Source organism: Ctenocephalides felis, unplaced genomic scaffold (genome assembly GCF_003426905.1).
Source record: "Ctenocephalides felis isolate EL2017-DRISC unplaced genomic scaffold, ASM342690v1 CF-g0.4_SCAFFOLD_03570, whole genome shotgun sequence".
Taxonomy (NCBI): domain Eukaryota; kingdom Metazoa; phylum Arthropoda; class Insecta; order Siphonaptera; family Pulicidae; genus Ctenocephalides; species Ctenocephalides felis.
Genome location: NW_020539724.1, coordinates 4,787,959 through 4,802,973, shown reverse-complemented (window position 1 = coordinate 4,802,973; position 15,015 = coordinate 4,787,959). Strand labels below are relative to the sequence as shown.

The 15,015-nt window shown below is 28.0% G+C and overlaps 4 protein-coding genes across 5 annotated transcripts; 1 reads left to right on the top strand and 3 right to left on the bottom strand.

The window, feature by feature from the left end:
* Positions 1-67: 67 nt before the first annotated feature.
* Positions 68-1,278, bottom strand: LOC113383068 (probable prefoldin subunit 6). Its single transcript, XM_026621319.1, has 3 exons — positions 1,108-1,278; positions 815-1,036; positions 68-206 (listed from the first exon to the last, which is right to left on the bottom strand). Exons 1-3 carry the CDS (start codon positions 1,175-1,177, stop codon positions 112-114), a joined length of 387 nt encoding a protein of 128 aa, XP_026477104.1. The 5' UTR covers positions 1,178-1,278; the 3' UTR covers positions 68-111.
* A 120-nt stretch (positions 1,279-1,398) lies between these two features.
* Positions 1,399-8,678, top strand: LOC113382828. 2 transcript variants are annotated; one of them, XM_026621068.1, is made up of 5 exons: positions 1,399-1,544; positions 1,616-1,740; positions 2,515-2,654; positions 5,470-5,666; positions 8,411-8,678. In XM_026621068.1, the coding sequence occupies exons 1-4, from the start codon at positions 1,473-1,475 to the stop codon at positions 5,487-5,489; spliced, it is 357 nt and encodes a 118-aa protein (XP_026476853.1). In that variant the 5' UTR covers positions 1,399-1,472; the 3' UTR covers positions 5,490-5,666; positions 8,411-8,678. The 2 variants fall into 2 exon arrangements, with proteins under 2 accessions (XP_026476853.1, XP_026476852.1); XM_026621067.1 differs by lacking the exons at positions 5,470-5,666; positions 8,411-8,678 and having other exon boundaries at positions 2,515-2,839.
* On the bottom strand, positions 2,844-4,817 carry LOC113382826 (beta-parvin). The gene is given in 9 exon segments (XM_026621066.1): positions 2,844-3,090; positions 3,158-3,328; positions 3,331-3,400; positions 3,466-3,580; positions 3,680-3,839; positions 3,927-4,068; positions 4,136-4,290; positions 4,365-4,454; positions 4,650-4,817. Coding segments are annotated over 9 exon segments (1,098 nt in total). The 5' UTR covers positions 4,768-4,817; the 3' UTR covers positions 2,844-3,013.
* Positions 8,679-10,043: 1,365 nt separating the features above from the next.
* Positions 10,044-13,323, bottom strand: LOC113383120. The gene is made up of 2 exons (XM_026621372.1): positions 13,161-13,323; positions 10,044-10,316 (listed from the first exon to the last, which is right to left on the bottom strand). Exons 1-2 carry the CDS (start codon positions 13,194-13,196, stop codon positions 10,044-10,046), a joined length of 309 nt encoding a protein of 102 aa, XP_026477157.1. The 5' UTR covers positions 13,197-13,323.
* Between the last annotated feature and the right edge of the window lie 1,692 nt (positions 13,324-15,015).

Here is a 15,015-nt window from a genome sequence, read left to right as displayed (position 1 = left end):
AATTGCATTTTCAATTAAATAATGAGTGATAAAATGAATGAAATCTTAACAATGTAACATCTCAAGGGATCAAAATACTAATTATTATAATTTTGTAATATTATTTCACTCTTATGCTTTCATTGCTGCTTTTACTTGTGCTTGCTGAAACTGGTGTTGAAGCTTCTGCAAAGCATCACGGTGTTTATCCTGTTTCTTATCCAGATCTGCAATAAATATAAAAATTGATGTATGAAAATATTATACAAATCATGAGAAAAATCAGCAACTTTATAAAAGTAAATTCTTTAAATATTTAACTAAAATGACATGGAATAGGAAGCCATGCTGAAAGTTCCACAATGTTTTTAAAAAATGTTAAAAGATATTACCAGCAAAAAAAATGTTTTATTTAAAAAAATATTTCTGCAAGAGGTGTATAGTTATCACTTTTCCTGAAGTTTAAAATGTTTGATTAACCTCGAAGAGAAAACCCAGAATTAGATCAATGTAAGAAGTTGCTATAATAAACTGAGAGCAAACAGTTTAAACCGAGCTTAGTTTTTGGGATGGACAAATAAAAATTCATATTCTTGAGATAAAAATATTGAATCTAGTCAACATAAAGAAAAATGTAATAGATCTAATTGTGATCACATCTGTTTATACAGTTATAAAATAAAACACATAAATGATTATTTTGAATAACATAATTGTAAAATTTGATTCAGAATTCATAAAAATATAGTATATAGTGTAGAGTTATCAAAAAAATATTAAAAACAGCCAGAATTCGTTTTTTGATCACAGGCCAAATAGCACATTCAATTATTACCTGTAATAACACCGTTCATTCTATTTAATTCCTTCTCTATATATTCTATTCTCTTAGCTACATTCTGCCTTGATTCTTCTAGATCTTGTTTGATTAGTACAGGTCCCATCAGTTTATAAACCTCAGAATCGCTTTTTAAAATTTTCAATTCTTGCATTACAACTTTATTTTCATTTAATTGACCATCTAATTGCTGTCGTTGTGATATTACTTTCTGATACTCTAAATAATGAAATTAATACATTAAATTAGAAAATAAATTTGTGCACATACCACGATGTAAAAATCCTAACCTTTCTGTGCTGCTTTATATTTTTCTAATTCGTTAGAAAGTTTCTTTTGAATCTCCTCAACCATTTTCATTGGATAAATGAACAATTAATTATCTTATTCGTTATTTAATAGTATTTCAATAATTTGTTAATATTAATAGTAATCGAATGGAGATCTTGGAAGAAAATTGGATCTACTGTCAAATGTCAAATGTCAATGACAATTTGCACTTTGCAGGTGCAGAAACCTGAGAAAAACAAAAACCTAGTTCTTGTGGCAGTTATGTCAAAAAATTGTGTTATTTAAAAATGTTTGTCTATCTTTTTAATAAATACATGTTTTAATTAATTTTCATTAATTTATTTAAAATCCTAATTTTTAACCTATGGAACCTAAAAATATTTCTTCTGTGTTAATATGTGGAGAATATCAGCTCAATAAAAATTTATTATTAAAGGTTCTACTTTATATTCATTAATTTATGTTCATGATTATAATTATCTTATTAATGACTTGATATATTTTTAGTTTGCTTTGCACTGGGCTGAGAACGGTTACAACATTTTATATATTTCCAATGCTCCTATTTCCTCCATACCAAATATGCTGAAAAAGAATTTAGTCAAGGAGACCATGAAGCGAATAATTTTCATGTAAGTAATAAATTTATATAAACATCTGTTTCACTATTTCAATCATACTTATTTTAAGGTATTTTGAGAGTGCTCATGAATTACTATCCCAATGTGTAGCGCTTCATGACAGTTCTTTTGTTCCAAATGTTATTATAATCGATGTTCTTGATTATTATTGCAAACTCAATGAAGCAGATTTTAGTGCACATAAAGCTGCTCTTATTTGTGCAGCTCTCTTGTGCGCAGCCACAACTTGTGCTAAGAGAACAAAAAAGTCAAGCTACTTAATAACTGCTTGTAAGAAGAATATAAGTGATAAGGAATACTTCAAACGTGTTAAACTTTTATCCGATTTGTACTTTTTTAGAAATTTCTGTGTTATTGAAAATGAGAATGATATTGAACAAATTTTTAATCATATAATAAATTTACAACAATATTCTTAGTGATTGTTAACAATAAAATATACAGTATTATTAAAGGTAATTTGCATAACAAAAGATAATTAATAATGTTAAGTTTTATTAAAGGCGTAATATCAAGGCACATCAAATATTTATAAATATATATGTTACATATCTGTATAACTATAACTGTTATTTATATTGTTTATAAATAATATAAGTAGGAGCTCATAGAGAATCTTATGGTGTTTTATAATGTTAAAATACTTATTATAATCACATACATTATTTGTTTTATAAATATATATAGGGATGTGTATACATCATCTGTGACTGTTAGCTTAAAGAGATTAATATTGTTTAAATAATAAAATATTTATCTCCTCAGTGAAATCAAAAAAGCCATTGACAAGTTTTCAAAATGCTACTTTAGACACATCCAAGCCTATGATCCTAAAGGAGAATGTGACAATGAACGCAGACTGATAGGACGCCATGAAACCAGTTCCATCCATGATTTCAGTGCTGGTAAGTTCATTTTCCATATTTCATGGTCTTGGCACGTCATTATAAGTAAGTTTTGGAGTATATATTGAACAATGACGAGCAAGGCACATCAAATATTTATAAATATATGTTACGTATCTGTATAACTATAACTGTTATTTATATTGTTTATAAATAATATAAGTAGGAGCTTATAGAGAATCTTATGGTGTTTTATAATGTTAAAATACTTATTATAATTACATACATTATTTTTTTTATAAATATATATATATTCATGTGTATACATCTTCTGTGACTGTTAGCTTTTTGCTAAATTACTAAAGCTTCTATCATTTAAAAAACTAATGCAAAAGCAAGTCACAATTGAATACTTATTTTTAAGATGAATTCTTGTATGTTGTAAATAATGTATAAAGCACTCTTAATGTTGACTTCAAATCAGCGTTTACAATATCTAAAATTAAATATATTAGTAATATTAAAACTTTTTATATTAAATTCTTTATATATTATCAACAAACCTTCTGGTCTGGCTTTGCACCGTGGCAAACCACATTCTTGCATCAAATCAAAAGCAAAAGCTACATTATGAACTTTTTGATCATGATCTTGAGGTGTTAAATGAAAATCATATAAAGGAATGAAAAATCCTTCTAGAAGTCCCATTAGCAGGCAAAGATAAACACCATCACAAATTGTGTTTCTAGCTGATTTACCTCTAGATTAACTTTCATTAATTGTTTATTAACAAAAGTAATAAGACTCTGAAATGTAATGATTTTATGTTGAAATAAAATCAAAATTTATCATGTTTGAAAATAGCTTTTACCTTCTTCACAATCTCCAATTTCTCAGGAGCATGATCAAACAATGTATCAAATGCATCTTTCTCACAGCGCATCCCCAAATCATCATATCGTGTTGTAATTTCTTCTTGTATCATTCTAAATTAAAAAATTTGCACCAATACATTTTTGATATTTAAAATATCAGCACAAGTATTCAATTAAGGTAATTGATTTAAATATTATTATCATAATTACTTGTGATTAAGCATTTGTCCATTCTTCTGTACAACAATTACAGTAACACTGACGCATTCTGGTAAACGAATAGGAGCTCTAAAATGGCGTGCCAAGGCTACAAGTAAATGTAAAATCGATACAAGATTCTTTGAATGAATTGAATCCACACTCCATTTTTGTGTTGACCATCTAGGATGACCCAAGGCCTAAATATGATCAAACAATACCATATTTACTTGTGCGTTTATACCAAAACTAATCAGATTTATTTTATCATTTATTTTAAATACCGTGTTGCAGTCAGCCAATACAGTGTCCAACTTCTGTCTTTGTCCAGTTTCAGATTGTGTGACTTCTGGTAGATCCAGCTTTCGTCCTGTTAACTTTTCCAATAATTTTTGCAAAACCTGTACAAAATTACTCAATTACATTAATAAATTAGACTTCATTACATTTTATAAAATCATTTATAACCTGTCCATCATATAAATCTTCAACAATGTCTTTTACTATGATTCTTTGGTCAGCTAGTTCGTCATTTATCCAATCAACAAGAACTTGTATTAATTCTTTGACCCGTGGATCTTGTAATGATTGAGGCTGTATAATGGATCTTTCTTCATTGTCCTCTGTTAGAAAACCAAATGGAAAAAGTTTATAATAAATAAATAATAAACGAAGTATAGATTAGATATTTTTTTACCAAGTGCATACTCTTCTGGAGGTATCTCAGGAATATTCGGACTTCCAGGTGCATCGATTGCATATTTGCCTTCAGCTTGAACTTCTTGTACTAGAATTAAGTATAAAAATGATATGATTCTGAATGATTTTATTACTGCAATGATAAGAAATAGTAGTTTCAACTAAAAAATCTAATATTCTATAAATTTTAGAATGCCACACCTTAAATTATTGATAAATGTATATGACCATAAAAGGAAATCCATATGAAATGCACAAGACCTTGGCATGATTTAGAACAAACCTTCTTTTATGCGTTTTCTGCGTCCTAAAGTGCCAATTTTATCCCAAAAAGTTTCTTCTTTGTCTTCTTTTTTAGCAGAATTTGGGGTTCTTGGTGATTTTGGTCTAGGGGACGACATTATATATTATTTATTATTGTTTCTTACGTCAAAAAATCAACTCTGTCAGATGGCAGTATAATAAATGCATTACTTCAAACAGCTAAACAGTAGGCAACATAATAATGTTAAATGAATGAACAGGATTATTAAATAATGTATGGCGGAATATTTGAATGCGCATTTACGTTGCCGTAAACGATTTGATATGATAAATACATTTATAATTATAATTAATAATATAAATTTATATAATTTATAATAATATAAATTTATAATTATAATTAATAATATAAATTTAATTTTTTAATTGAAATAATTAAACTGGGTGTTTACTTGTTTTTATAATCCTTTGTAGTTCTGATATAATTTCTATCTGTTCTGCATCCAAATTATCAGTTATTTCTTGAATATACTACAAGAAGTTACTCAAAAATGTCTTCACCGACTACAAAAGTTAAGACCCTCTTTTGGGCCATTATATTTGATGAAGGTTCTCTTTTTAAACTTGAAATTGAATGATTATTCTCATGACCATTTTCACTCTCTAGGGTCCTTTCTGAAAATAATTAGTTTTCCTATCTAAATCTATTTATGTCATTGTATCAATTTTTTTTGAGAGTTTTCGAAATTTTAGTGTTTTAATGCTTATCTGCAATTTTTGCGTATGAATTCATATCACTAGTTTTATTTTAGAAAATTTAACTTTTATTTACCCCACAGATGTCGGCAGTATGAGGTAGAATAACGGTACAACATTCGTGGTAATCTTAGTTTTGTTGGAAAATTCAAAAACGGACAGTACATCATCATTTTATATCAGTGTACAAATGAACAGTGTGATCCTGTAACTGGCTAACGAGGCAGCTCAAGGTGTTGATGCTGGTCGCTCGTACTTTCCTGAGGATTTTGAATTTCATGTGAGTTTTACTTTTATTATTGTTACCGGATTCGTAAGCTAATGCACAGACGCTTAGGGGATTCGATCCGAGTGCATATGAGTTTGCAAACCGAGCGCTTTACCACTTGGCCACATAACTGGTGTTTAAAGGCAGGATTATTCAATTTTGTTTTAAAGGTAACCGCTAAGCATTAAGTTGTACTGCTAAATTTACACATTAAGAGAGAGAAGTTTACAATTTCGTGATTATCTTAAGCAAGTTCACACATTAGAGGCACTAAAGAAAAGTTGGCTAGAGATATTAATTAATTCACCAATTTATATTCACAACTATAGTTAAACTTATTGAAAATGACAACATATTATTACGAATTGATAGTGTATGCTTTCAAAATTAAATTATTTTTATTTTGAAAGCATATAGACGAGCATATAATTGTGGTTTTTCCATTTAATGCGTTTAGACTTTAGAAAGTTTATTGAAAAATTCTATTTGATCAATCTTTTTGGATCCGCAACAAAGTAACAAGCTTCTCACTTATATCCTTTATTTCGGTATACGTATACCCTAAATACAGTAACCATTAAAGAACAAAACAGTTATGCTCTTATTTTCAAATACACTAGTCTTTCTATACAGTATAAACTTTGCTCTTCCCTCAATTTAGATTTTTAATTTTTATAAAAAAATCGAGAATATAAAAAAAAATTAAAATTCCTTTTTATAGATATATTGTGATTTTTTTTTAATATTTTCGTAGTTCATACCAATGCGACATTATTCTGGATCAATAATCTTTTTTTTCTCGGATTATTTGGAGGGCTAAGATCAGGGGTCTTTATCCAAAGAAATGAGTTTATGAATGGTTTTCATTGAGAAAAAAAAAATCAAAGATATATCCTTGGTTTATTTTGATGATTTTTTGCCGTTTTAATTTTTTCATACTTTCAAAGACATATCTATGGTTTATTTTCATGAACAGTAAGTTCATGTTTTTTTTAAAATAGAATCAGGAACTCATTGGACTTTTTAATGAATGGACAAAATTACCACGAGTGATGAGCTTTCAGGGATATATCACTGTAAAACAATGAAATTGTTTTGGTTGCAACATCGAAATTTTGTCAAAAAATGGATTTGTTTTCGCGATTTTTAAAACGTTTTGACTGATTTTAATAGATTTTGGGACGTTGATTTCGAAAAGGCTGTCCGTTTTTTGGATAAACTCCGATACATGAGAAGAATATCAAAATCTTTGGTTGCAACATCGAATTGTTTTCGAAAAAATCAAGTTTTTTCGCAATTTTTTGATGTTTTAACTGATTTGTATATATTTTGGGGCGTTGAGTTTAAAAATACTATTTGTTTCTAAATAAATGCACATACCTCTGCGCAAACTCGGAGTTTTGGGTTGCAACATGCAGTTCATGGTTTTAATTTCATATTTATTATATTCAAATTGAGTAATATATGTTTTAAAAAAAGCGTGAATGGCAGTCCATGATTTTAACTTGATATTTATTATATTCAAATGAAGTGAAATGTGTTTAAAAAAGTAATAAAAACCCGTGATATCTTTGAATATTTCATATAAATAAAACGGCAAAAACTTTGTTAAAAAATCCGTGGATAGATATAGTCCATGATTTGAACTTGATATTTATTCAAATTGAGTTTTAAAAAAAGCATGAAAGAATGCCTTACAAGGAACCATAAATCCTGGGTCTCCCCTATAATAGAGGAAAAATATAATCAACAACTAATTGGACAAAGTCTTTTTGATGAGAAGGACGAAATTATCCTGTTTGATGAGCTTTCAGGGCGAGTACCACTGCAAAACTAAATAACTAACGAAATTTTCGAAATGTTTTGACTGATTTCAAAAGATTTTGAGACGCTGATTTTAAAAATTCTATCCGTTTTTGGATAAATCCACATACACTGCGAAAAATCGGAATCTTTGGCTGCAATATCGATTTTTTTCCCAAAAATCGAGTTTTTTTTCGCGATTTTTAAAATGTTTTGATTTTTTTTAATAGATTTTGAGACGCTGAATTCGAAAATGTAATCCATTTTTAAATAAATATACATACCTCTGCGAAAAATCGAAATCTTTGTTTGCAAAATCAAAATTTTACTAATGAAATGAACATTTTTTTTTCGCGATTTTTCAAATGTTTTGATCTATTCTGATAGTTTTCGAGTCGCTGTTTCCGAATCTGAAATCAGTTTTTGAAAACAAAAATTCCTTCTACCTCTACGACCAACTTGAAGTTTGAAAAATTACCAACTTTGAAGCTGATTTTAACTATGAAGACGATGATAAATCTGTATATTTTTTGGTTTGGTATAAATATTACTAAAATTACTAAAATTACTTATTAAAAACTTACTGAAATTTAGTGCAAACTAGTATATATATTTGGATACTAAAATTTCGTATAATTTTTAACTGAAACGCGAATTTGTGTCTGTGTACATTTTATCAAACAACTTGAAAATTTTGTTCTAGGCATTTCAATTTATCAATATTAGAAAAAAATAGATAAAATTTAGATTTATAACTACTAAACCATATTACAAACATAGACTGCTATTCATGCTTTTTTAAACTTTTACCAAATTATTCGATCATAATAAATGATGTATTCTACAAATTCATTTGAAGTTTAATTCATGGATTGCCTATGCATTTTCTAAACTTTGGAAATGATCCTATTTTAGATGCATATCCTTAGAATAAATTTCGATTCTTATTACAGGTGCCTATGACTTATAAGAATGCCTTAAGAGGAACCTTACAACCACTAATTGGACAAAGTCTTTTTGATAGAAAGGACAAAATTATCCTGTTTGATGAACTTTCAGAACGTGTATCATCAACCAAACAACGAAAACTTTGTGTGCAACATCGTAATTTTAGCAAAAAAATAGATTTGTTTTCGCAATTTTCGAAATGTTTTGACTGATTCCAAAAGATTTTAGGACGCTGATTTCAAAAATGCTATCCGTTTTTGGATAAACCCACATACACCCCGCAAAAAATCGAAATCTTTGGTTGCAAAATCGATTTTTTTAAAAAAAATCGTTTTTTTTTCGCGATTTTCAAAATGTTTTGATTGGTTTTGATTGATTTTGGGACGCTGATTTTGAAAATATTATCCGTTTTTGGATAAACCCACATACACCCCCTGAAAAATCGAAATCTTTGGTTGCAAAATCAAAATTTTACTAATGAAATGAAAATTTTTTTTCGCGATTTTCAAAATGTTTTGACCGACTCTGATAGTTTTCGAGGCGCTGATACCGAATATGAAATCAGTTTTTGGAAAAAAAAATTCTTCTGCATTTGTTACCAATTTGAAGTTTGAAAAATGGCCAACTTTGAAGCTGATTTTAACTATGAAGACGACGATAAATTTGTAATTTTTTGTTTGGTATAAAGATTGTACTTTAGTCTACACAATGCATTCATTAAAATTATCAATTTCATTCATTAAGGGCCTTAAAATTGCATTTGAAAGTCATGATTTTGACCAATTTTGGCTGCCCCTGATAGACCGGTTTTTCATCGAAAAAAAAAGATTTTTAAATTACACCAAAGTAGGTTTGGTTTACTGCTAACCAGGCGTGAATATGAATTTATTAAAAATTATCCTCTTCCTATTATTTTTTTTTATATTTATATATATTATATATATATATATATATATATATATATATATATATATACATTTATATTTATATATATGCACATGTATATTATGTCAATTTTTGTAATACTGGCAGCACTCAATAAATTTAATTATTTATCTATATATCTTATTTATTTACACAGTTAGAAAAATTATTGAATTTAATTTTTTTTTCAGATAAGTGGGTTCGATCTAGCGAACCTCGAATTATTATTCTGTCCTAAACCGACCGTATCTTTACGACCTCGGCCATTCGCACAATTGGCACACAACTTTTTTAGGAAGCTTATATCTTTCATTATCAAAATAAGACTTTATATTTTTAAAAATAGAGGACGGTTCTTCATAACCAATTGGCCGAGATCGTTAAGTTGCCACTACGGTTGCTCATTGTTTCTCGGTTCAAATCCCCAAGATGCTTGAAAATTCGAATGTATAGTTTTTCATAAATATCAAATATTAGTTCAAAATATTAAATTCAGGTGTCGCATTTCGACCTTGACACTTAGTAAATTTCTGAAAAACTCAAGTTTCGCACTTGACTGTAAGAGAGATACATAAAGAAAAAAAAAAAAAAAGAGGAAGAACTGGGGAAAGAGAGGGGTAGAGGCAGATGATGAATAAGAGAGATGTGTATGATACATATTCTTTATTAAAATTCAATATTAATACAATATAGGAATAAAAATAACTTTTATCATCAATAACTTAAATAGCCGAGCGGTTTAAGTGACCGCATACTCGGTGAAATCGCTCTGGAGGCAGGCACAAGGTGAGACGGATCGAATCCAGCTGAAGGCGACGACGACCAACTCGGAAGCAGAAAAAATGGAGCAGTGCTGGTGAATGGCTGTTGGCGAGCGCAAAGGGTCCTGAAACGAACACACCAAGTGATGGTCAACCTGAGGTCCATGATGCGAGAGGTTACACGCAGGGAGACACATTGCGGAAGATGCATGCCGAATCCAAAAATCTACCGAAAAACCACAACATGAAAAAAAATGAAAAAAAATGAAAAAAAATGAAAAAAAAAGGAAAAAAATGGGAAAAAAAGGGGAAGGAGGAGGGGAAGGGGAGGTGGAGGAACCTAAAAAAACCCCCTAAGTCCCAGATGAATTTTTCTCTTTTCTGTTCAATGCTGAAACTTTTTTATGTTTTTTAGTGTTCCCTCACACCAATTCCCAAAGCCAACACTCGAATGAAATGAGGTCAACGTTGAAATTTTCACAACGAGAAAAAATTACTGGGACTTAGTTAAAATTTTTAACTTTGTCCCAATAAAATTTTCTCGTTGTGAAATATTCAATGTGAGCCTCATTCATTCGAATGTTGGCTTTGGGATAATACAGCATGCATAAATAACTCGTCTGTCTTAATTGAAAAGGTTTCAGAAAATTTGGACTTAGAAAAAAAAATTATCTGAAAGAACTTAGAAAATAAAAATTATTCGAAAGAATTATAATCAGAAAATTTGGACTTAGAAAAAAAATATATCTGAAAGGACTTAAAAAAAAAATTATTCGAAAGAATTATAATCAAAAAATTTGGACTTATAAAAAAAAAAAAATTATTCGAGAGAATTATTTAATCAATCGATGAAATGAAATCATATTAATCGAATTAAAATCGTTTATACGACTTGATAAAACATGTGAAACCTTTACAATTAATCGAGACAAAAACAAATGTAGTTGACTTGAATAATATACAAATTATTAGAAAAAGCTATAAAAGAAATTCAATAAAACTTGTAAAATGAAATAATAAAAAAAATTCAAATGTGAACATTAACTACTTCAAAACTGTTTAAATCTGATTGTTATCCTTTAGAAATTGAGTTAAATAATTTTTACAACTTGAATCGAATAATAAACTTCTTAACAAAATTATGTTTTGTCTAATCATTCAAGTCAACTCTTTGAAACTTTGATTGCATGTCTTGATCAAATTGTTTTTATCAATAAAAGAATAAAAATCTATCATTTAGCTATGCAGCAATATAATTGAATAAATTTAAAATTAAACTACAGTAAAAGACTTTTAAAAGCTGCATTTAATTAACAATTTGGTAAGTTGTATTGAGTATTTGAAATATTTTGATCAAAACCAACAATCGTGTTATCCATAAATAAGAATGTACATGCAGACAATGTCGCTACAGGGAAAACACATGATTCTTGATACTGGAAATGTCAAATACAAATACAAATATTTTTTCTGTATAATAATGAACAAGTGTGATAAAAAAGAGATTTTTGTAACAAAGTATATTTGTAATTTGTAACAAAATACCATCAATTTAGGAGTTACCTAAGGAAGGATGCTAGGACCCCTTCAGCAAAAAAGTAATCGATGCCCACAAAAAGCTGTATTAGTTAACTAATAATTTGGTAGCAAAAATTTAATATTCTTATAAAAATTCTGAATTCCACACAAAATCAGTTCATAGTGTTATTTATAGAGCAAAAGAATCTCTGGTGGAATATTATTATGATTATTCAGCATCTTTGATACATAAGAGAAATAGAAACTTTTCTCTTTTATATATATTTAAAACAAGTATAAAATGCACTTGAATAAATAAATAAAAAAACTGAATCAACATGTTTTCCCCATAACAAATTAAATAAGAACCTAGTTTTTCATACATATGTCTGCCAAATAAATTTAAAATCTTTTATTCGCACAATAGTTGTTGTGCGAACAAAAAATAGATTGTATAAGGTATACTATGTAAAAAATGATATTGACTTGTATATTATGATATAAACTATATTTTCAGCAGATATATGTATATAATTACACCTAAGTCTGTTTTTACACGGTAGATTGGTTCCAGAAGAAGCCGTGTAAAAAAAAAACGTGTAAAAAAGACATTGATCTTATACAAAAATGGGTGATTTGTTCCTAATCTCTAAAACCTATTAAAATTAGTGAAAAACAAGAATTTTTAAGAACAAGAATTCATGTTTATCTAAACATTTGCTTTGACCAGTAAAAATTGTTTGTACGCGCTAAAGGGGAATTCACTTAAATCTTTACGCTAGTGTTCGCAAACTATCGATACTGTCAGACTTTTTTCTTTCATAAATACTTTTTTGTGATATGAACATACTTCGCAAAAATTAAATTTGACAAATAAATTTAAGTACATAAAATTTCAAATCGTGCTAAATGGAATAAAATCGTGTAAAAAAATTGAAAATATTCAATTTTCAAACCGTGTTATATCAAAACCGTGTACAAAAAGACCGTGTAAAAACAGACTTAGGTGTATATTAATAATGCACGAGTCAGAAAATATTCCACTAAAATATATACAGACTGCTTTATAAATGATATTGAATAACAAAGTGACAAGTTCTCGAGGCACTTTCAAACTAATTTTCATTTATTAATTTCATTTAATATGAAAAACAAGCATTAAATACATAATAAATAAGAAATATTATTGTTACAAACATAAAAAGTAGCATGTAACACAAACTCGGTCAATAATTGTAAACTTCTTTCAGAACATAAATTAAAAGTAATATCTTTTTATGAATTTTTATTGAATTATAGTTTCACTAAAGATGACAAACAATATTGTGTTGAAGTAAAGATTTTCAAAATCATTTGACTGCTTTAAATTCAAAATTAAGAAAAACTTAATATATATATATGTATATATATATATATATATATATATATATAAGTTAAATATTGAATATTGAAAACACTATAGGTGCAACAGATATAGTACGATAAATACCTGTATATAATTCTAGAAAAATATTCTTTGACTCGCTATGTAAAAAACATGCTTTGCACTTACATTGTTAAATATCCTCTGCAGCAGCTCCCAAAACATTGGGTCATTACTGGAACCACCTCTGGAGCATCTGCCAGAAATCTCAAGTACTCGACACAATATCACTACTTTAGAACCACTACATAACTTTGTCTTTTACAAGTCTATTTGACATTTTACAATTGTCCGAGTAAATTCTCTACGAAGCACAAAAGACACGACTTACATTAGAGACTTTTGTGAACTTAAAATTGAATAAATAGATATGTGGAAATGTGCTACCATAACCTACAAAAGTATACACATTCATATATAAATTAAACAATTGCTAATTGCATATATATAGATAAAGGATACATCAGCACTGAAAGTAAAAGGTTTAATTATAATATTGATTCGATATGGGGGTCCTGAAAGAGATAATTATTACTATTCAAGGTACACATATGCATTTCCACACATATCCATTTTTTTAACTTTTTACAAATGTTGCACGATATATTTTTTATGTCAGATTGATCTACAGATTTAATTAAACGATTTTATGCACAATTTAATTAAAACTAATCAAGGATTTAATTAAAAACTCTTAATTAACGCGAGATTAAGTTCATTCACAAAAATCTCTTGACATTTGAAGCAATTGAAGTTAGCTAATTGACCGCTGCCCCAATCTTGTACAATTTAAAGCGCGAAATTCAAACAGGAAATTTAATCTACAAAAATTATGAAGTATATTTGTTCAAAGTTAATAAATTTGCTTGAAAAATAATTTTTTTCCGGTTAAAATTGTTTATTATTTTAGCTCATTAATAAATATTTGATTTCAATTTCGTACTTAAAACGAGCTGAAAATATAAATTATATACCATAAGCTTTTATAATACAATAATAATTTATGCAGTTATTGAAGACTCAAATACAATTTAATTGCCAGAACATAATTATTACTAATAAATTAATAAACATTAACTTGATTACTATCAATTACATTTTAAATCTAAATAAATAAATGGACATATATTGCATTGCATAGCACATTTCTATAAAGACCATTTACATGAAGTACTTGACTTGATTTGATATAAAAGACAATACAAAGAATATCATATGTAACTAAAGCTAGTCTTTAAACATTTACACTGTCGTTTCACTTCTTCTCAAAGATACAAAGGCAACTTGCTTTTTACATCATTATAATATTCATTCTCAGATGTTTCATCTTCCTTATTACTTATTCAAGTTGTCGACAGATTGTTTCAAATCTATATCATCAATAGGTGTGAAATGGTAACTATGGAACTGTAAAAGGTCCAGTTAAAGGTACTCCTAAAGTCTGCGTTGGAAGTGGTTCACTGCAAGGATTGAACTTAAGATACTCAGGATAATTGATAAACAAGAATGATGTTCAGGGTAAAAAACTTGAAACCTCCTATAATGGAAAAAAATGACTTGTAATAATAAATAATAATTGTATAGTACTAAGAATATTAGGCACAGACAACTTTAATTTGCCTTAAAGTTATTTATCAAAATATAATTGAAATGTATTTAAAACTTATTATATCATTATATTGCTCATGCTCAGATATTTCATCTTCCTTAATGGTGCTTCGTAGGTTAGTTCCAGTAAAGGTACTCCTATAGGCTGCATTTGAGGCGATCCATCGTAAGTTCTGGATAGACACATCGTTCTGGATTCTTGGAATTTCCTATAGCGAAAATATTTAGGTTGTAATAATGAATAATGATATGTTATATAACTAGTATAGTATATATATTACTAGCTAAATTATTAAATAATAAACTATATCATATAATAAAGTATCATCATATGAAAGTAATAGTCAAACCATTCTTATTTTTGGTGGTAAAGTTC